This window comes from Salvelinus fontinalis, chromosome 17 (assembly GCF_029448725.1).
Source record: "Salvelinus fontinalis isolate EN_2023a chromosome 17, ASM2944872v1, whole genome shotgun sequence".
Classification (NCBI taxonomy): Eukaryota; Metazoa; Chordata; class Actinopteri; order Salmoniformes; family Salmonidae; genus Salvelinus; species Salvelinus fontinalis.
Genome location: NC_074681.1, coordinates 13,391,574 through 13,413,724, shown reverse-complemented (window position 1 = coordinate 13,413,724; position 22,151 = coordinate 13,391,574). Strand labels below are relative to the sequence as shown.

The following is a 22,151-nucleotide window of genomic DNA, read 5'->3' as shown; positions in this document are numbered from 1 at the left end:
GTACTTCCACTGTTACAGAGAGCCTGTACTTCCACTGTTACATAGAGCCTGTACTTCCACTGTTACAGAGAGCCTGTACTTCCGCTGTTACAGAGAGCCTGTACTTCCACTGTTACATACTGCCTGTACTTCCACTGTTACATAGAGCCTGTACTTCCACTGTTACATAGAGCCTGTACTTCCGCTGTTACAGAGAGCCTGTACTTCCACTGTTACAGAGAGCCTGTACTTCCACTGTTACATAGAGCCTGTACTTCCGCTGTTACAGAGAGCCTGTACTTCCACTGTTACAGAGAGCCTGTACTTCCGCTGTTACATAGAGCCTGTACTTCCGCTGTTACATAGAGCCTGTACTTCCGCTGTTACATAGAGCCTGTACTTCCGCTGTTACATAGAGCCTGTACTTCCACTGTTACAGAGAGCCTGTACTTCCACTGTTACAGAGAGCCTGTACTTCCACTGTTACAGAGAGCCTGTACTTCCACTGTTACATACTGCCTGTACTTCCACTGTTACATAGAGCCTGTACTTCCACTGTTACATAGAGCCTGTACTTCCACTGTTACAGAGAGCCTGTACTTCCACTGTTACAGAGAGCCTGTACTTCCGCTGTTACAGAGAGCCTGTACTTCCACTGTTACAGAGAGCCTGTACTTCCGCTGTTACATAGAGCCTGTACTTCCGCTGTTACAGAGAGCCTGTACTTCCGCTGTTACAGAGAGCCTGTACTTCCGCTGTTACATAGAGCCTGTACTTCCGCTGTTACATAGAGCCTGTACTTCCGCTGTTACATAGAGCCTGTACTTCCGCTGTTACATAGAGCCTGTACTTCCGCTGTTACATAGAGCCTATACTTCCGCTGTTACATAGAGCCTGTACTTCCACTGTTACAGAGAGCCTGTACTTCCACTGTTACAGAGAGCCTGTACTTCCACTGTTACAGAGAGCCTGTACTTCCACTGTTACAGAGAGCCTGTACTTCCACTGTTACATAGAGCCTGTACTTCCACTGTTACATAGAGCCTATACTTCCACTGTTACAGAGAGCCTGTACTTCCACTGTTACAGAGAGCCTGTACTTCCACTGTTACATAGAGCCTGTACTTCCGCTGTTACATAGAGCCTATACTTCCACTGTTACATAGAGCCTGTACTTCCGCTGTTACATAGAGCCTGTACTTCCACTGTTACAGAGAGCCTGTACTTCCACTGTTACAGAGAGCCTGTACTTCCGCTGTTACATAGAGCCTGTACTTCCACTGTTACATAGAGCCTGTACTTCCGCTGTTACATAGAGCCTGTACTTCCGCTGTTACAGAGAGCCTGTACTTCCACTGTTACATAGAGCCTGTACTTCCGCTGTTACATAGAGCCTGTACTTCCGCTGTTACAGAGAGCCTGTACTTCCACTGTTACATAGAGCCTGTACTTCCGCTGTTACATAGAGCCTGTACTTCCGCTGTTACATAGAGCCTGTACTTCCACTGTTACATAGAGCCTGTACTTCCACTGTTACAGAGAGCCTGTACTTCCGCTGTTGCATACTGCCTGTACTTCCGCTGTTACATAGAGCCTGTACTTCCACTGTTACATACTGCCTGTACTTCCACTGTTACATAGAGCCTGTACTTCCACTGTTACAGAGAGCCTGTACTTCCACTGTTACAGAGAGCCTGTACTTCCACTGTTACAGAGAGCCTGTACTTCCACTGTTACAGAGAGCCTGTACTTCCACTGTTACAGAGAGCCTGTACTTCCACTGTTACAGAGAGCCTGTACTTCCACTGTTACAGAGAGCCTGTACTTCCACTGTTACAGAGAGCCTGTACTTCCACTGTTACATACTGCCTGTACTTCCACTGTTACATACTGCCTGTACTTCCACTGTTACAGAGAGCCTGTACTTCCACTGTTACAGAGAGCCTGTACTTCCACTGTTACAGAGAGCCTGTACTTCCACTGTTACAGAGAGCCTGTACTTCCACTGTTACATAGAGCCTGTACTTCCACTGTTACTTAGAGCCTGTACTTCCACTGTTACATAGAGCCTGTACTTCCACTGTTACATAGAGCCTGTACTTCCACTGTTACATACTGCCTGTACTTCCACTGTTACATAGAGCCTGTACTTCCACTGTTACATAGAGCCTATACTTCCACTGTTACATAGAGCCTGTACTTCCACTGTTACATAGAGCCTGTACTTCCACTGTTACAGAGAGCCTGTACTTCCACTGTTACAGAGAGCCTGTACTTCCACTGTTACAGAGAGCCTGTACTTCCGCTGTTACATAGAGCCTGTACTTCCACTGTTACATAGAGCCTGTACTTCCGCTGTTACAGAGAGCCTGTACTTCCGCTGTTACATACTGCCTGTACTTCCACTGTTACATACTGCCTGTACTTCCACTGTTACATACTGCCTGTACTTCCACTGTTACAGAGAGCCTGTACTTCCACTGTTACAGAGAGCCTGTACTTCCACTGTTACATACTGCCTGTACTTCCACTGTTACAGAGAGCCTGTACTTCCACTGTTACATACTGCCTGTACTTCCACTGTTACATACTGCCTGTACTTCCACTGTTACATACTGCCTGTACTTCCACTGTTACATACTGCCTGTACTTCCACTGTTACAGAGAGCCTGTACTTCCACTGTTACAGAGAGCCTGTACTTCCACTGTTACAGAGAGCCTGTACTTCCACTGTTACATACTGCCTGTACTTCCACTGTTACATACTGCCTGTACTTCCACTGTTACATAGAGCCTGTACTTCCACTGTTACATACTGCCTGTACTTCCACTGTTACATACTGCCTGTACTTCCACTGTTACAGAGAGCCTGTACTTCCACTGTTACATACTGCCTGTACTTCCACTGTTACATAGAGCCTGTACTTCCACTGTTACAGAGAGCCTGTACTTCCACTGTTACAGAGAGCCTGTACTTCCACTGTTACAGAGAGCCTGTACTTCCACTGTTACAGAGAGCCTGTACTTCCACTGTTACAGAGAGCCTGTACTTCCACTGTTACAGAGAGCCTGTACTTCCACTGTTACAGAGAGCCTGTACTTCCACTGTTACAGAGAGCCTGTACTTCCACTGTTACAGAGAGCCTGTACTTCCACTGTTACAGAGAGCCTGTACTTCCACTGTTACATACTGCCTGTACTTCCACTGTTACATACTGCCTGTACTTCCACTGTTACATACTGCCTGTACTTCCACTGTTACAGAGAGCCTGTACTTCCACTGTTACAGAGAGCCTGTACTTCCACTGTTACATACTGCCTGTACTTCCACTGTTACAGAGAGCCTGTACTTCCACTGTTACAGAGAGCCTGTACTTCCACTGTTACATAGAGCCTGTACTTCCACTGTTACATAGAGCCTGTACTTCCACTGTTACAGAGAGCCTGTACTTCCACTGTTACATAGAGCCTGTACTTCCACTGTTACAGAGAGCCTGTACTTCCACTGTTACAGAGAGCCTGTACTTCCACTGTTACATACTGCCTGTACTTCCACTGTTACAGAGAGCCTATACTTCCACTGTTACAGAGAGCCTATACTTCCACTGTTACAGAGAGCCTGTACTTCCACTGTTACAGAGAGCCTGTACTTCCACTGTTACAGAGAGCCTGTACTTCCACTGTTACAGAGAGCCTGTACTTCCACTGTTACAGAGAGCCTGTACTTCCACTGTTACATAGAGCCTGTACTTCCACTGTTACAGAGAGCCTGTACTTCCACTGTTACAGAGAGCCTGTACTTCCACTGTTACAGAGAGCCTGTACTTCCACTGTTACAGAGAGCCTGTACTTCCACTGTTACAGAGAGCCTGTACTTCCACTGTTACATAGAGCCTGTACTTCCACTGTTACATAGAGCCTGTACTTCCACTGTTACATAGAGCCTGTACTTCCGCTGTTACATAGAGCCTGTACTTCCGCTGTTACATAGAGCCTGTACTTCCGCTGTTACAGAGAGCCTGTACTTCCACTGTTACAGAGAGCCTGTACTTCCACTGTTACATAGAGCCTGTACTTCCACTGTTACATAGAGCCTGTACTTCCACTGTTACAGAGAGCCTGTACTTCCACTGTTACAGAGAGCCTGTACTTCCGCTGTTTCATAGAGCCTGTACTTCCACTGTTACATAGAGCCTGTACTTCCACTGTTACATAGAGCCTGTACTTCCACTGTTACAGAGAGCCTGTACTTCCACTGTTACAGAGAGCCTGTACTTCCACTGTTATGGTGCAAAATGAAAGAGACAGCAATGCAGTGGGTTGATTGTTCATTCACTTACTGTGCCGTTTATTTAGTATAATTTATTTACACCTCCGAGGGGTAGCTAGCTTAGCCTGGTTAAATCAGACGGAATTTTGTGTAGCATTCCATCTGTTTAAACCAGGCTATAGCTAGCTGACACATTGGAGTACCTTCACTGTCTGTGCCTATATTAAGCAAGGCAGATTCTGTACTTGATGTGTAATGGTTAAATTGGCCTCAGAGGAGTAGGCTAGCTAGCTAAGCTAACACATCAGAATACCTTTGGAAGGGAGACTACTTCTCCCACTTCAGTTGCCGCAGCAACGTCACATCTGTTGCGAACTCCCTCCCTCTGTCGCCACCTGCAGTGTCCTTCTCTTTCGTCCTCTTAAGGAGCACTTCTTCACTGTTTCTGTGTTGTCACCCACCATTTTAAATATTTTATCAGGCTGTTAGATAATGCTTCCCGATGACGGTGAATTATTGATGGCCTTGTACCTATGAGTAGGACAGGGCAGGCTTTTAACTCTCTGAGCTGCCTTTCTGCCGCTGCTGACCTGTCCAGGTCTCTTCAGAGGTAACTACGGGACACTACACAAACACCCAAATTAATGATGCTGGAGAAGGAGGAGGAGAAAAAATGAGAAACCTGAGGAGGTGCCCTGAGAATGAAAAGAGGGTAGGGCGTCTTCCGCTTCAGTCTCTTACTCCAGTACTGGGCTAGGGCTCTGCTTCAGTCTTCTACTCCAGTACTGGGCTAGGGATCTGCTTCAGTCTTCTACTCCAGTACTGGGCTAGGGATCTGCTTCAGTCTTCTACTCTAGTACTGGGCTAGGGCTCTGCTTCAGTCTTCTACTCTAGTACTGGGCTAGGGCTCTGCTTCAGTCTTCTACTCTAGTACTGGGCTAGGGCTCTGCTTCAGTCTTCTACTCTAGTACTGGGCTAGGGCTCTGCTTCAGTCTTCTACTCCAGTACTGGGCTAGGGCTCTGCTTCAGTCTTCTACTCTAGTACTGGGCTAGGGCTCTGCTTCAGTCTTCTACTCCAGTACTGGGCTAGGGCTCTGCTTCAGTCTTCTACTCTAGTACTGGGCTAGGGCTCTGCTTCAGTCTTCTACTCCAGTACTGGGCTAGGGCTCTGCTTCAGTCTTCTACTCCAGTACTGGGCTAGGGCTCTGCTTCAGTCTTCTACTCCAGTACTGGGCTAGGGATCTGCTTCAGTCTTCTACTCTAGTACTGGGCTAGGGCTCTGCTTCAGTCTTCTACTCTAGTACTGGGCTAGGGCTCTGCTTCAGTCTTCTACTCTAGTACTGGGCTAGGGCTCTGCTTCAGTCTTCTACTCCAGTACTGGGCTAGGGCTCTGCTTCAGTCTTCTACTCCAGTACTGGGCTAGGGCTCTGCTTCAGTCTTCTACTCTAGTACTGGGCTAGGGCTCTGCTTCAGTCTTCTACTCCAGTACTGGGCTAGGGCTCTGCTTCAGTCTTCTACTCTAGTACTGGGCTAGGGCTCTGCTTCAGTCTTCTACTCCAGTACTGGGCTAGGGCTCTGCTTCAGTCTTCTACTCTAGTACTGGGCTAGGGCTCTGCTTCAGTCTTCTACTCTAGTACTGGGCTAGGGCTCTGCTTCAGTCTTCTACTCTAGTACTGGGCTAGGGCTCTGCTTCAGAATAAGGGAAACGCCGCTGTATCTCTCTTGCTTTGTTTGAAGCATTGAGAAGAATGGCTGTTTGTTTGATTCTTATTTCTTGGTTTTGTCCGTGGTCTGATTGGAGGACAGAGAACTGGTTCTGCTTCTTTTTTTTTTTTTTTTTTACATCTGTCAGAATATTTAAATGTTAAAGTGTGTGTGTGTGTGTTTGAACCTCAACCTACTGTTCAAAATATCCATAAGAAACAGGTCTGGTTTAAGTATGACCTAGCCCTCTCTTGTAGGAATCTCGGTGAAAGAGATAAGCAAATGATTAGCCAACAGACAACAGGGTAAACGGGTCAAACCAGTTTCTTTTCCCCCTAGGAAATGCAAATGTTTTATCCAGAAGGGTTCAGGGTTGGCAATGAAATGCAGTACTTCTAACTATCCCCTCCCCCAGTCAACTAGCTAGCTCCAGTGAAACTGCTTGGTATTCAATAGATGGATTTGCAGGTTTTGCAGTAACATACTCCTTTTGTTTGCTTGCCATATTGTGTTTACCATACATTGTGCGTGTGTTGAACCGGTTTGTGTGTGTGTGTGTGTGTGTGTGTGTGCTTGTGTTGAACCGATTTGTGAGTGTGTGTGGATGTTGTCAGTCTAGCCTTGTGTGTGGATGTTGTCAGTCTAGCCTTGTGTGTGGATGTTCTCTGTCTAGCCTTGTGTGTGGATGTTCTCTGTCTAGCCTTGTGTGTGGATGTTCTCTGTCTAGCCTTGTGTGTGGATGTTGTCTGTCTAGCCTTGTGTGTGGATGTTCTCTGTCTAGCCTTGTGTGTGGATGTTCTCTGTCTAGCCTTGTGTGTGGATGTTCTCTGTCTAGCCTTGTGTGTGGATGTTCTCTGTCTAGCCTTGTGTGTGGATGTTCTCTGTCTAGCCTTGTGTGTGGATGTTCTCTGTCTAGCCTTGTGTGTGGATGTTCTCTGTCTAGCCTTGTGTGTGGATGTTCTCTGTCTAGCCTTGTGTGTGGATGTTCTCTGTCTAGCCTTGTGTGTGGATGTTCTCTGTCTAGCCTTGTGTGTGGATGTTCTCTGTCTAGCCTTGTGTGTGGATGTTCTCTGTCTAGCCTTGTGTGTGGATGTTCTCTGTCTAGCCTTGTGTGTGGATGTTGTCTGTCTAGCCTTGTGTGTGGATGTTGTCTGTCTAGCCTTGTGTGTGGATGTTGTCTGTCTAGCCTTGTGTGTGGATGTTGTCTGTCTAGCCTTGTGTGTGGATGTTGTCTGTCTAGCCTTGTGTGTGGATGTTGTCTGTCTAGCCTTGTGTGTGGATGTTGTCTGTCTAGCCTTGTGTGTGGATGTTGTCTGTCTAGCCTTGTGTGTGGATGTTGTCTGTCTAGCCTTGTGTGTGGATGTTGTCTGTCTAGCCTTGTGTGTGGATGTTGTCTGTCTAGCCTTGTGTGTGGATGTTGTCTGTCTAGCCTTGTGTGTGGATGTTGTCTGTCTAGCCTTGTGTGTGGATGTTGTCTGTCTAGCCTTGTGTGTGGATGTTGTCTGTCTAGCCTTGTGTGTGGATGTTGTCTGTAGCCTTGTGTGTGGATGTTCTCTGTCTAGCCTTGTGTGTGGATGTTGTCTGTAGCCTTGTGTGTGGATGTTGTCTGTCTAGCCTTGTGTGTGGATGTTGTCTGTAGCCTTGTGTGTGGATGTTGTCTGTCTAGCCTTGTGTGTCTGTGCGACCTCCTTCCTATTTGTAACGGTGTACATTTGCACTCCTCTCTTACATCACATTCTGCCTCACTGAGAGTGTAGATTGAGAGGAAGAGGCTCAGGTGTTCTGCTGCAGAGCATGTATGTCCACAGCAGCATGTAATATGTTTCACATTGGTAGTTGTGAAGTTCCTACCACATTACCTGCAGGGGAATCTAGCTGTTCCTGTCCTTCAGCCAAGATTCCCACCCTGTTTTAACATTTTAACATTCAGGGAATGATCACAAACGTTTTATGGTGCTTATTTTTTACTTGCTGTGAATATGAGTGTGAGTGAGGTTGCCAAGCCAACCACAATTTCCCTTGTAAATGTTATTGAGTGTTTGAGTGAGCCGAGGGTGGGTAGGTGAGGTTGAGGGTGGGGGTATGTGTCTGTGTGTGCGTGTGCGTGCGCCCGCATGCATGTGTTTGTGCATGTTCGTTAATGCCTGCATCTGTGTGTGTGTGTGTGTGTGTGTGTGTGTGTTTAGATAAAGAGCATGTAGTGGAGTGAGAGAGAACCAGAACAAGACGTGGAGGAGGAATAGAGGAGAGGAGGAGTGTGTCTTTCAGTGTGAAGATATGAAGGACTGACTGATTGAAAAGAGGAGCTCTGTGTGACATGTCAGAGGATGAGATGCTGGGTGCTGTTCTCTAACTGACCCTTACTGTTTAACTCACTGTGTAAAGGTCAGCCTATTCATTTCACTGCAAGCTCTGCAGTGTTACTGAGCTGGGAGGAGTGGGAGAGCGAAGGGTGTAGTATTGCTTGATGAAACTGACATTTTAAAGCTTCTCCCCCTTCTGATTATTTTGACTCTGATTCATCCAAGTTTGATTCTGAGTCTTCTTCGGAAAGAGAGGGGTGTATTGGTTCATTTGAAACTGATTCTGATTCTTTTGATTCTGATTGTTGTTTTTCTTCTTCAAATTCACAGATTTCTCAGAATACATTTGGGTTCAATTAGCCCAGGTAACCTTTTATAAATCGGTCTTGTTGAGAAGCTATAGGCTAAAGATGGGGAATGTTTTGAACAGGACATTTTCACTATAACATAAGACAATGTAATGTCAAAACCGGTTCTGAACTATAATTGTGATGGATAATATAAACACAGTAGTGATGGTTGAAATGATGAGGATAGTGTTGACTGACTTTTTACTTAACCCTTCCCACACTTGTTTCTGCTCATTCAATACAGTTCATACTTCTCTCTGCCTTTCTTGCATCAATTTCTCACTCCTATTTCTGCCTATTCATTTCCATTCTTCCGCTTTCTGCTAACCTCAATGACAGACCTAGTTGTTTTCTCTTTTGTAGTCGATCTTCTGAAGGCTACCTCACTTCGTCCTCTCAATTTCACAATACATTCTCTCTCTCTCTCTCTCTCTTTCTGTGTGTGTGTGTCCGTTGACACTATCTATAATTTCAATCTCTGTTGGCAGAGAGTCTTGAAACGCACCAACCAACCATCGTTGAGCCTATGAATACCATGCAGCTTGCTACCGGTTCTTGCTTGCCCCATTCCCTCCTTCATGCCCCATCCCAAAATATATTATCAGCTTCACGGTGCTGAACCCTCCTCCCACCTGACTGCCATGCCTGACTTGCGCCTGTCTCCATCACTGGCAGCCATGGCATGTGCTCTGTCTGCACCACTGACAGAGCCAAGGAAGTGACATCATGTCCCTTAAGAGAGGAGTTGGAGAGGATAGCCCTGACAGACGGGGTCTGTCATGACAAAATGTTACTGAGGAGCATTGAGGTGTTGGGGTGCAATGGATCTGGGGGACTTGTTTTCTCAGTTCCTGTAGATTCCAACTACACCCAGACCCCCTGCTCCCCTCTTACCATCTTCTCATGTTTGATATTCCCCCTCACGTGTTGGTCTTTTTGTTTTCCGAATGTAGGCCATGTGTGGGGGTAGGTGGGTGGGGTGAACCATTCCCCAAATGAGTTAGTCAGAGAGGGCTGAAGAACTAAAGCATTATGCCTGCGAGGTTCAGACTGGAACACAGACAAAACACACAGCTAGGCCCACATCTTTATTTCAACTTGGAGCGTTGAGCTTACACCAGTCCAGGACTACTTACTTGCTCTAGTTGTGTCCCAATCTCACTTGATATGTATATATGCACTCTTTATTTCTCTCTGCGTCCCTGGCACTGACAATTGAAAATAAATTAACATTCCTGGGGCTTTATTTAGTCCTTCGTTAAGCCTGTTGAAAATACTGGAGGGTGAACCCAGCAGGTCAAGCCATACTCACAAGCTGTCAATCCTTCCCAGTGACCCTCCCACCCCTTTCTTTCTCCTCCCTTCCCATTCTTCTCTCCCTCTCCTGTCTCTCTCTCTCCCATCCATTCAGTTCCTCCCTTCTTACAAAAGCCTGGACTCCCATTCTCTCTCTCTAGTCTATTCTTTCTCCGGTCGCCTCTCCAGCTTGAGAGAGGCAGCCACAAGCTTTGTCTCTTTACATTCCTTCAGCCTGCTGCTGCACCAATTAGCCTCGTATTTCATGTTAGGACATGTGGCCTGTTTCTTTCCATCCATTTATTCTAATATTATTTTAATTGCTTGCCTTCCACTTTTAAATGTTTGTTTATTTTTTCTGTCATTCCTCTGAAATATGAAAAATGTGTTTGCAATGTGGTGTTTTTTTCAATCCTCCGGACTGATGATACGTTTGTCTCCTGGCTTTTCTCTCTGTCTATGTGTGGAGAAACAGAAACAGATGTTCCAGATGTTTACATGTCATTTCTCATCCCCTGTGAGGGATTCTTGGTGTCTGGGATGATATACTGTTAATAGAAAGAGTGAAAGCAGGGAGAGGGAAGATTCATATCCATTGTTCCTTATAAGGGAAAGTTTAGCACTTAAAGTACAGATGATGAGTTAATAACTTGAAATGATTCTAGAAGATTTCAGGATTATTAACCCGTCAAGCCATAAGATTTAATGTAGCTGGTGACAGTAAGTCATAACTTTGTTCTGTACACTATTATTACTATAGCCGCTGCCATGGCGATGGTGGTATTGGAGCCCGATTTTGAATATTCCTTCCTGGTTGAGTAACCTGAATAATTTGAGAGTTTAAGACTATAAGGGTCCATCTAATAATAAAAATGATAGAAAAATAGTTATTGACAACCTTGTTCTGTTTTCTATACTATTTTCTATATAGTACTCTGAATAACCCAATTCATGTCGTTAAGCTCAAAAGATTACAATATAAAATTGCTGACACCATTCAAATTTTAAAGCCAATTTTCAGAATCATCTTTTTGAAGATGATTTAGTTTAGTCCCAATCTCTGGAGTTTCTTGCTGTCCTGAGGAGCTGTGCTGTAGAGAATTTCTCTACAAACACACAGTCTCTGATGGGTTAACTATGCCTCACTTACCTATTTTCTGCTAGAGGAGGCCTCCGCCCCACCACCCACCACAATCTCCCCTTCTCTGATGTAAAATGATGATACGTCTGTCAGAACTCGTGAAAAGCGTCTTCATGTTAATCGGCTAATCCTTTTATCTCAAGTCTGACCAAATCCAGTCCAGAAACCCCCGCAAACAAAACGGCTGTTTAGGGATGGGGGGGATGAGGGGTGAGATGAGCGCAGCGGCCGGCTCCTCTGCCAGCTTAAAGGAGAAAGGGAACATGTTACTCAGCGGGGCGACGGTGCGGGTGGCTCTGGGTAGTACTGAGGAGGAGAAAGGAACCCCAGGCCCCTCGCCCCCTGGTGTCTGGTGGGGATCAGCGGCTGAGCCAGCCGAGCAGGGCAGAGAGGTTAGTGGGTAGGGGGTATGGGGCAGGGCATTACAGGCTCACTCCCTCCCACCCCTGCCCCCACGACTCATATTTGGTGAAGATGAATGTGTGTAACGCTAGAGTGTGGCCTGGGGGGGGATTTGAATGGAAAACCAGGGTGACAGGCCAGGCCTCACAGCCCTCAGACACCTGGGAATCAGGGATTGTTAGCAAGGGTCACTCTGTTTTGGGCCGCTGTGAGACGAAGTAGCGCTTTACCGCTGCTCTGCTATGCTCTTGTCTGATCTAGTGGTCTACTGCGGCTAGATAAGTCATTTCCCGATAAATACAATCAAATGATTCTCTTTCAATCTGAGTCTGAATGCACCACCTAACTTCTAACTGATAAATTATCATACCTTGTGTGTGTTAGCTTGGCGCCACACAGTATAACAGTTAGTGGTAAATTTGACCTCAAAGCAAGATAAATTACCTTTGGGTGTAGACTGTGCACTCTGCTCCGTGAGGACCTGCAGTTGCATTCAGTTAGCCTGTTTTAAACAGGAGTCTCCAGCCACCTATAGAGCCATTTTAAAGAATGAATCTAATATGGAGATTTAACTTATGACTCCGTAAGCCAATGCAGATAGAAGCTCCCAAAACAATGTTTTGTGCTTGTGTGCCTTCACGTTCCCAGAAATATCTTAGCTGGGCATTAGTGGGGCCCAGAGAGCGATCAGAGCAGAGTGCTCCGCTGCTCAAATTTAGGTTCATTATAAAATAATCAGGGAAGTTGACGAGTGGCTCTGGAGAGGAGGCGTACACACAGAAAAGCGAATTATCCTCTTTTGGTGTCCTCCACTCTTTAAAGTGTGAAATGCAGTGTACTGTGTGGATGGTGACATGGTGTTTATATGGACATGGTCACATTTTGGATGTTAAACATACACTATATGACCAAAAGTATGTGGACACCTGCTCGTCGAACATCTCATTCCAAAGTTGGAGTTGGTCCCTTCTGCTGCTATAACAGCCTCTACTCTTCTGGAAAGGCTTTCCACTAGATGTTGGAACATTGCTGCGGGGACTTGCTTCCATTCAGCCTCAAGACTATTAGTGAGGTCGAGCACTGATGTTGGGCGATTAGGCCTGGCTCGCAGTCGGCTTTCCAATTCATCCCAAAGGTGTTCGATGGGGTTGAGGTCAGGGCTCTGTGCAGGCCAGTCAAGTTATTCCACACTGATCTCAACAAACCACTTCTGTATGGACCCCCAAACTGTTGCCACAAAGTTTGAAGCACAGAATAGTCTAGAATGTAATTTTATGCTGTAGCTTTAAGATTTCCCTTCACTAGAACTAAGAAGAATAGAACAAACCATAAAAAACAGCCCCAGACCATTATTCCTCCTCCACCAAACTGAAAATTTGGCACTATGCATTGGGGTAGGTAGCGTTCTCCTGGCATCCGCCAAACCTAGATTAATCCGTCTGACTGCCTGATGGTGAAGCATGATTCATCACTCCAGAGAACGTGCTTCCACTGCTCCAGAGTCCAATGGCGATGAGCTTTACACAACTCCAGCCGGCGCTTGGCATTCCGCATGGTGATCTTAGGCATGTGTGCGGTTGCTCGGCGATGGAAACCCATTTCATGAAGCTCCCGCCGAACAGTTGTTGTGCTGATGATGCTTTCAGAGGCAGTTTGGAACTGGGACAGATGATTTTTAGCTTGTTTGGCCTACCACTTTGCAGCTGAGTCGTTGTTGCCCCTAGACGTTCCCACTTCACAATAACAGCACTTACAGTTGACCGGGGCAGCTCTAGCAGGGCATACATTTGACGAACTGACTTGTTGGGAAGGTGGCATCCTATGATGGTGTCACTGAGCTCTTCAGCAAAGCCATTCTACTGCCAATGTTTGTGGATGGAGATTGCATGGCTGTGTGCTCGATTTTATACACCTGTCAGCAACGGGTGTGGCTGAAATAGCCGGATTCACGAATTTGAAGGGGTGTTCACATAATTTTGTATATATAGTGTAGATAGGTACATCATGGCTTAGGTTAAGTCATCTGTACTAGATGGATGTCTTCTTGCTTGTTTTGTTTATGTGCAGGTCAATGTGTGTGTCTGTGTGTGTACTAACGTGTATATTTGACATGTCATCGATCCGGAGTATTTGACTTGTGTTCTAACAAGTCTCTCCTTCTGGTGCATTGAGGGCATTTTAGGGAGTGGAGCCTAACCTGAGCTGAGGCAGACAAAGCCGTGTGGACTGTTTGTGGCTGCCTTCTTCCCGCTAGTTTGTGGCTGCCCTCAAGATAAGGAGGAAGCAGACAAAAGTACCTCACAAAGGAGCTGTGTCTCTAATGGTTTGCTGTGTGAGTCTGTGTGAGCGCGTTGCCTGAGCAACAGGGTCCTCTCCTGTGGGGATAAGGCAGTAGAACTCTGGGGAGGGAGGGAAGGGGGTAGTAGTGAGTTGAGGGAGGAATGCGGTGTGAAGGCAGTCAGTGTAAACATGTAGCCTGTAGCCCAGGGATGAGTGCTCCATCATGCTCTCCTTTACCCAAGAGTATTTCCTGTCAGAAGTGAAAAATAAACACATATTCAGACTTGATAGACTGAGTACACTGAGTATACCAAACATTAGGAACACCTAGGGCTGTTGCTGTGACTGTATTACCGCCACACCGGCGGTCATGAGTTATGAAGACAGTCAAATTCCATATGACCGTTTCGTCACGGTAATTAGTCTTCTCCAAGTTCTGATGCTGCTGATGGTCATTAGTAGCCTACCGACATTTTTAACTGCCTGGTACTCACCACTCTATTATCCCTCTAATCACTCTGACATCAATGCAAATGTATTTGAAATCAAATCCATCGCTTCATGAGAACCCATGAGCTCATGTTGCGCAACATTTCTATAGGCTCTGCAATTGCGTGAGAAAACAGAGTGATGGCCACTACTAAAAAGAGGAGGATCCTATCAGCTTTCTATAGGCTAAGCCTACTATATTTATTTCTCAACTTTCCTAATATTAAGCACATTGCTTATCTTTACCACAGGAGTATAGCCTTCCTGACTGCATGAAAATTAAACACTGGAAAAGCGTCCTCCATTCGCTATTTAAGTGCATAGGTTACGTATTCTTTTCCTGCTGCACCTGTTTCGATACAGGTGCATGATAATGGTCCATTCTAAATCATAACAAATGTCACATTTTATTTAGTTTATGTAAAGACAAGATTGAATCAAGAATAGTCTGATGGGTGACAATATTAGCATATCATTGTGAATTATATAGAGAGACTATTGAAGTGTGTACAGCCGGTGCAAAAAAACAAAGCAGAGCTCATGCCTTTCAAGCAACTTTTTTCAAATCATCACCATAATTTGCAAATAAATTAATAAAAAATCCTACAATGTGATTTTTCTGGATTTTTTTTCTCATTTTGTCTGTCATAGTTGAAGTGTACCTATGATGAAAATGACAGGCCTCTCTCATCTTTTTAAGTGGGAGAACTTGCACAATTGGTGGCTGACTAAATACTTTTTTTGCCCCACTGTAGGAGAACCTATTTCTTTGTTAACCGCTCAACACAGAACACAGAAAACTCCCTCATCATTTGGAGAAAATATTTATATTTTATAAAGCTTTGTTCAATTGTATTCTTCATACTATAAAATATAAAAGAATGCAGTGGAATTATAAGCAAATCTTGTCTGCTAAATTAACTAGTGTAGCCCATAGCCATTTGGCATAGCCAGATCAGGACCTAACATAAGGACAACTCAGAGTATGCTATTCTTTTCTTCTGAAATAGAGTACATTTTCTTCATATCATGCTTCTTTAGACCTGTCTAAAATAAATAATAAATTTGTTGTGAAGGTGTAGGCTATATTACATGGAGTTATTATAATTTTTTAAATGGCTTGTAGGCTGTGTGGAAGCCAAGAGATGCTAAATGTGTTTATGTTAATTAACGGTCAATTACATTGAGACTGACAGTTATTTGCTTGACAATCACCGGCTGGCCAAATTTCGTGACCGCCACAGCCCTAGGAACACCTTCCTAATATTGAGCCCTCAGAACAGGTTCAATTTGTCGGAGCATGGACTCTACAAGGTGTCGTTCCCCAGGGATGCTGGCCCATGTTGACTCCAATGCGTCCTACAGTTGTGTAAAGTTGGCTGGATGTCCTTTGAGTGGTGGACCATTCTTGATACACGTGAAACAGTTGAGTGTCAAAAAAGCAGCAGCGTTGCAGTTCTTGACACAAGCCGTTGTGCCTGGCACCTACTACCATACCCAGTTCAAAGGCACTTACATATTTTCTTGTCCGTTTACCCTCTGAATGGCACACATGCATAACCCATGTCTTAATTCTCTCAAGGCTTAAAAATCCTTGTTTAACCTGTCTCCTCCCCTTCATCTACACTGATTTGAGGTAGATTTAACAAGTGCCATCAATAAGGGGTCATAGCTTTCACCGGGATTCACCTGGTCAGTCTATGTCTGTGAAAGAGCAGGTGTTCTTATTGTTTTGTACACTTATTTTGTCATACCCATCCTTTTGCCTGCTGAATATCTCACTGGTTTGATGTATTTTTGTGTTTGTTTTGGCAGACCCAATATATCCAAAGAGACTTACAGTTATCACACATTTTCAGTATACTTATGTCTCACCATGATTATTCACCATTTGCACTGTTTTAATATTTCTGTTAATGTATCTCTCAATCTTTTCAATCCCATCTTTAAAGATGGCAGCTGTGATGACATAGCCTTTGTGATGTTGACGACGTTTCGACTTGTAGCAGTAGTACACAGTTTTCCTCCTCCTCACCCTGCTCTTCCTCTCTCTGTATTTTCAGATGACAAGATGACTGGAGAGGCTTCTCCTAGTACCACGGATCGCTGACTACTCCCAGACTCCTCTTTTTCTATTCTATATCCTAAAGCCACAGTCGTTTGCTAGCAGGCATCTGGAGCGGCTTCAGTACTCAGCAACGATGGCTCCTGCAGCATGGAGGTGTCTAGTTCTCCATGGTCTACTGCTCACCCTTATTCATCTCCATTGTTCAGAAGGTAAGTCCTGACGTGTGTCTGCGCCTGTGTCGAATACTATGTATTTTTCGAATGTGGTTCATGAAAGTGTTGATTTCGCTCATTTTTCCGTCTTCTAATGGGATCGAAGAGTTGTTATATAGTGAATTCACTTCAAGATTTGTTTTCTCTTTAAAAGTTCACAATAGCACTGGAACTGTGTTTTATAGCTGAATATTTGAGTGCAGTGCACCCAGGCCTTTGTGCTTCAGAAGAGCTTGTTTTTTTAATATTGATTGGCTGATTCTGTTAAGTACCTGCATCTTGAACCTTCAATTGAAGGAGCTGGCATTTTGCCAAACAGAAGACTTGGAAGGAACTACCAGTGTTTGATTTTCTTTATGCTACCCAAAGCCATCTCATTAGTTTTTTAGTTTCATTTCATTGTCTTACTTTAGATTAGTACGTTTGGCTGTAATTACAAGTTCTGTCACCAAACTACTCCCTCTCTTATACCCATCAGAGGCATTGATGTCGGTTGGTTAGTATGTCTGCTTAATGGAAATCATTACATGTCTGCTCTGTTTCACTCTCATTGTACTCAAGTCACATGCTAGCGTGCCAAACATTGATTACAGCCAAACGTCAAAGAATATCAACTCGGGGTTTCTTTTAAATTACATTTCTCTCTTTTCTCATGTTTTTATTTCACACTTGCATAGATTTCACTTGTCTTTTGGCTTTATATTTAAATCTGACTGTGAGGTGATTAACTAAAAAGAGATGGATATGGAACAGTCGAGCCAGGCGTAACATTCAGAAAGAGATACACTCACTTTGTAGATTTATAGCAATTGTAGACCATATGAAATAAGTCACAGGGTCTTTTTCCCAGAAAGAAATGAAAAAAGTACCTCCCAGAAACGTTTGAAGAATGGGCCTCTGATTTGAGCTTGGAGATGGTCTGTACTGAACGGTCCTGGTGATTCTCTTTTTGGGGGAGGAGTTCCTGCTTTGGTATGCAGAAAGAAAGTCAAGGTGTGGGGTTTCACTTGACAAAGGCGTGGGCTTTCACTTGACAAAGGCGTGGGCTCTCAGGCCTATGAATACATATTTGCCCATTCATCAAAGAAGGAATGTGTCTGTTTTCAGAGCGAACGCCAATGTCAGATCCATCCACATGCCACTCACCATTACACCCCCCCACCCCCCGTGTGTGTATGACATTTTGAATCATGAACCTCATTTCCATGATTGTCCGTCCCACAAAAAGGCCCCCCTCTTAATAATGACTTCCTAGTATCATGATGTGATCATGTACACCCATGAACATTCCTCTTGCTTGGAAAATCCTTAATGACATACTTGAGCAGAAAAAGATTTTTCTCTCTCTCGTCTCTGGGTTATTGAATGCTCATGCTGGGTTTTTGTTACAAGAGAAATGGAGTCAGCACAAACACTGTCTCCTCATTCCATCGGTGTTGATTAACTTTTGCAAAAAATGCTATTTGGTGGGTCTTCTTAAAACCACCCAACAAATTTTGGACCTTAATATTGCAAGTAGTTATGAATAAAAATGATGTTTTAGTGTTAAGGGAGAAAATATATTATGAATGGCGGTCCCATTCGTATTAGCATAATAGGGATATAATTGGATGCAGAGATAATCAGATCATCGAAAATGATGGTTCAGCGCATATGATATTTATATTAAAATGGATCTCTGTTTCCCTCTATTTATCCACAATTATTTTAAAAATATTTTATTAATGTGTTTTCCGTTCTGTATTTGCACTGCTTTTTCAAGTTATCTGGTCTGGCTATATACTGACTAAGTACACTACTGTATATAAAAAGTATATGGACACCCCTTCAAATTAGTGGATTCGGCTATTTCAGTCACACCCGTTGCTGACCGGTGTGTAAAATCAAGCACACAGACATGCAATCTTCCATAGACAAACATTGGCAGTAGAATTGCCTTACTGAAGAGCTCTGTGACTTTCAACGTGGCACCATCAGTTTGGCAAATTTCTGACCTGCTAGAGCTGCCCCGGTCAACTGTAAGTGCTGTTATTGTGAAGTGAAAATGTCTAGGAGCAACAGCAGCTCAGCTGCAAAGTGGTAGGCCACACAAGCTCACAGAACAGGATGCCGAGTGCTTAAGCGCACAGTGCTTAAAAATGGTCTGTCCTTGGTTGCAACGCTCACTACCGAGTTCCAGACTGCCTCTGGAAGCAACGTCACCACAACAGCTGTTTGGCGGGAGCTTCATGAAATGGGTTTCCATGGCCGAGCAGCTGCACTCAAGCCAAAGATCACCATGCGCAATGCCAAACGTTGGCTGGAGTGGTGTGAAGCTCGCCGCCATTGGACTCTGGAGTAGTGGAAACTCGTTCTCTGGAGTGATGAATCGCGCTTCATGAATTGGCAGTCTGATGGACAAATCTTGGTTTGGCAGATGCCAGGAGAACGCTACATGCCCCAATGCATAGTGACAACTGTAAAGTTTGGTGGAGGAGAAATAGGTGTCTGGGACTTTTTTTTGTGGTTCGGGCTCGGCCTCTTAGTTCCAGTGAAGGGAAATCTTAACGCTACAGCATACAGTGACATTCTAGACGATTCTGTGCCTCTGACTTTGTGGCAACATTTTGGGGAAGGCCCTTTCCTGTTTCAGCATGACGATGCCCCTGTGCGCAAAGAGAGGTCCATACAGAAGTGGTTTGCTGAGATCAGTTTGGAAGAACTTGACTGGCCTGCACAGAGCCCTGACCTCAACCCAATCGAACACCTTTGGGATGAATTGGAAACCTGACTGCGAGCCAGGCCTAATCACCCAACATTAATGCCCGACTTCACAATGCTCTTGTAGCTGAATGGAAGAAAGTCTATGCAGCAATGTTCCAAAATCTAGTGGAAAGCCTTCCCAGAAAAGTGGAGGCTGTTATAGAAGCGAAGGTGGGACCAACTCCATATTAATGCCCATGATTTTGGAATGAGATGTTCGACGAGCAGGTGTCCACATCGTTTTTGGTCATGTAGTGCATATCATTCCCGGAGCAGCAAACTGGGAGGGTATCATGTTAGTCAAGGGTGGTTTTAGACCGCCCAGCCTGTAGATATGAAGATAGAAGTTGACAACTAGATTCAGAGCAAGACAAGCAGCCAGGGCGCACATGCTCCTGCATGCCAACTTCCTCTCACAATGGTAGTTATAATGAACTTCAAAAGAAAAGAAGCCGAGATTTGGGGGGATTATATCCTGCGGTTTATTTTGTGTAGAAATGTTGTAGACCATGTTGTGTTGTTAATTCCAGGAGTAGAAGAGGTCCCTCAACCGAAACATCCAAACATGTATAAAACAGGAAGATGAATCAGATGAAGTAATTCATCTTCTTTATCTGTGTCATCTCTCTGTGCAGACGGAGATCAAGTATAACTTAGGAAACACTGTTTTGCTTTGTTCCCAACAAGTGTTTGGATGTTGCAGGCGATACATTTCAGATGTTGTTTCTACACCAGGTTGTTATGTGTACTTGTCAAGCATATTAAAATGCTCTAGACGAAAGGTGTCAATATTTTGTCTATTTAAATACCAGCCTTTAAGAAAGGTTTCTGAGGACTAAAGCAGACAGTCGTCTAATTATTTTTGACATGGTTTACTCATCTGACACTTATTCATAGTTTGAATTATATACCAACTTTTTCAGTCAGTGAAAATGGCCAAAATGTAGTCACTCTTAAAGGGATACTTCGGGATTTTGGCATTGAGGCCCTTTATCTACTTCCCCAGAGTCAGATGAACTCGTGGGTACCGCCTCTGCGTCCAGTATGAAGGAAGTTAGAGGTGGTTTCGTGAGCCAATGCTAACTAGCGTTCATGCAATGACTGGAAGTCTATGCTATCTGCTAGCAATTGTGCTAGTTAGCAACTTCCTTCAAACTTCACACAGAGACATAAAAATGGTATCCACGAGTTCATCTGACTCCGGGGAAGTAAATAAAGGGCCTCATTGCCAAAATCCTGAAGTATCTCTAACTTAAACTATTTGCACATCATTTGCAATGTCCCATGCATTAGACTATTGCTTTCAATAGCAGATCTTGCCTGAAAGTGATGATATTATTCTATCAACTCCCATACTCTAGTAATTTTATTCAATCCAGATGGTTATTAAGGTCAACTATAAGTCCCAACTCACCAAAATGATTGGTCACAAGCCATAAGTAAGCTTGGCTGTGTATTGATGGAATGGTCTCCCATGTGTCACACTGGTATTTCCAGTCGTCAGCAGAATGAATGGAGAGAAAGCATCGTGTCTCGTTTCTCCACACTGGCCTCCAGCTATAAACGTCCAGTCTGTCATCTGACTGATATGCTTGGTTTGGTGTTTTTATAATTCATATCTGAACGGTACGGGTCTATGACAGGGCTATCATGAATTATCAGTCGAGCCCTGTTAGATTCACAGATGACTGATGAGACTGCGTTCTCAGTGTTGTGAACATCCACACAGAACGCCTTCTGATTTATCGTTTTCTCATGGTGCATTCTGGCCCAAATGGAAGTCTGGTGTTATTGTTTGGACTTTTCATCTGGCCGTGACAGAGGCATTGGGGAGGCATGGGGGTGTCGCTGAGAGACACTCTTAACCATCACATTCTTAATATGTTTATTAAACTACAGTCATCATTTATAATTCAGTCAATATTGACAACATCATACAGTAGATAACAATCCTTTACCTCACAATGCTTTCTCACCATGTTCATATTTATGAAATGTGGCTATTTATGAAATGTAACCTCTTTAGAATTTTTCATTAATAAGAATTTGCCATTTTAATAATAACCAAAGATTCAAACGACAGAGTCCGGGGAAACCTAGCTACTATTTCACCAAAACATAGAATTAAAATGAGACGAAGCTACATCGAATAGGATCTGTATTTCATTCAAGAATATCACCCTTAATAGGGTAACACTAAGTTAAGAGCAGGAGTGATTTCTTGGGTCTTCCTGGGTCTTTGGTAAATCAAAAGCAGCAACAAGAATGTTCCCAGCTGTCCGTATGTACAACTAGGATTTAAGAGCGCAGGCCTTTGGGAGAGGAGAAGCCTAGTCTGCTTTTATTGTGTATTTAGATGTGATTGTAAACCTCCCTGTTATATGCCCCGATGATGAACAGACACTCAATCTAATAGGGTCGGAGGTAAGGCGCCTGACAGCTTGATTTAATTTGCTTAGCATGCCCCTAAATCTTGTTTGCTGGCAGCAACACAACCCAGCTCACTTCACAGCCTCACCGTCTCAGGTGGATATTAACACACGGGACCAGATCCCTGCCTCACTTTTTCCACTCCAGACGTGAGATCTACAGTTAGAGTCAACGGAAGTTCCTCAGACTCAAACAACCCAACTCAAATAATGGAGGTGGTCAACTAATATTGTTCCCTACAGTAGAGGAGTTTCAGTTGAACTGAATGTAAACTCTTGGAGTCGGTTTTCACAAGTCACTTCTTCCTAGGGCTTACAGATGTCATGACAAAGTAATGCATTTAATCCAGAGGGGAAACATAAGGCTTTTAAGTGAAATCAAACGATCAGAGTATGCCTGTAACAACACGTAGGTTGTCTTTATATATTCGCTAAACAGCGTTGAGACTTGAGAATAAGACGATTGAAGGTAATGGCAATGTCACA

The 22,151-nt window shown here is 44.3% G+C and overlaps 1 protein-coding gene across 10 annotated transcripts in view; it reads left to right on the top strand.

Annotated features, from left to right (window-relative positions):
- Nucleotides 1-22,151, top strand: part of LOC129813725 (adhesion G protein-coupled receptor L2-like) — a 138,227-nt gene that overhangs the window by 9,914 nt on the left and 106,162 nt on the right. For all 10 annotated transcript variants that reach the window (XM_055866181.1, XM_055866179.1, XM_055866180.1 and 7 more), the window contains exon 2: nucleotides 16,278-16,491. In XM_055866181.1, the coding sequence (XP_055722156.1) occupies nucleotides 16,416-16,491 (76 nt within the window). In that variant the 5' untranslated portion in view covers nucleotides 16,278-16,415. The remainder of the gene's footprint in view (nucleotides 1-16,277; nucleotides 16,492-22,151) is intronic.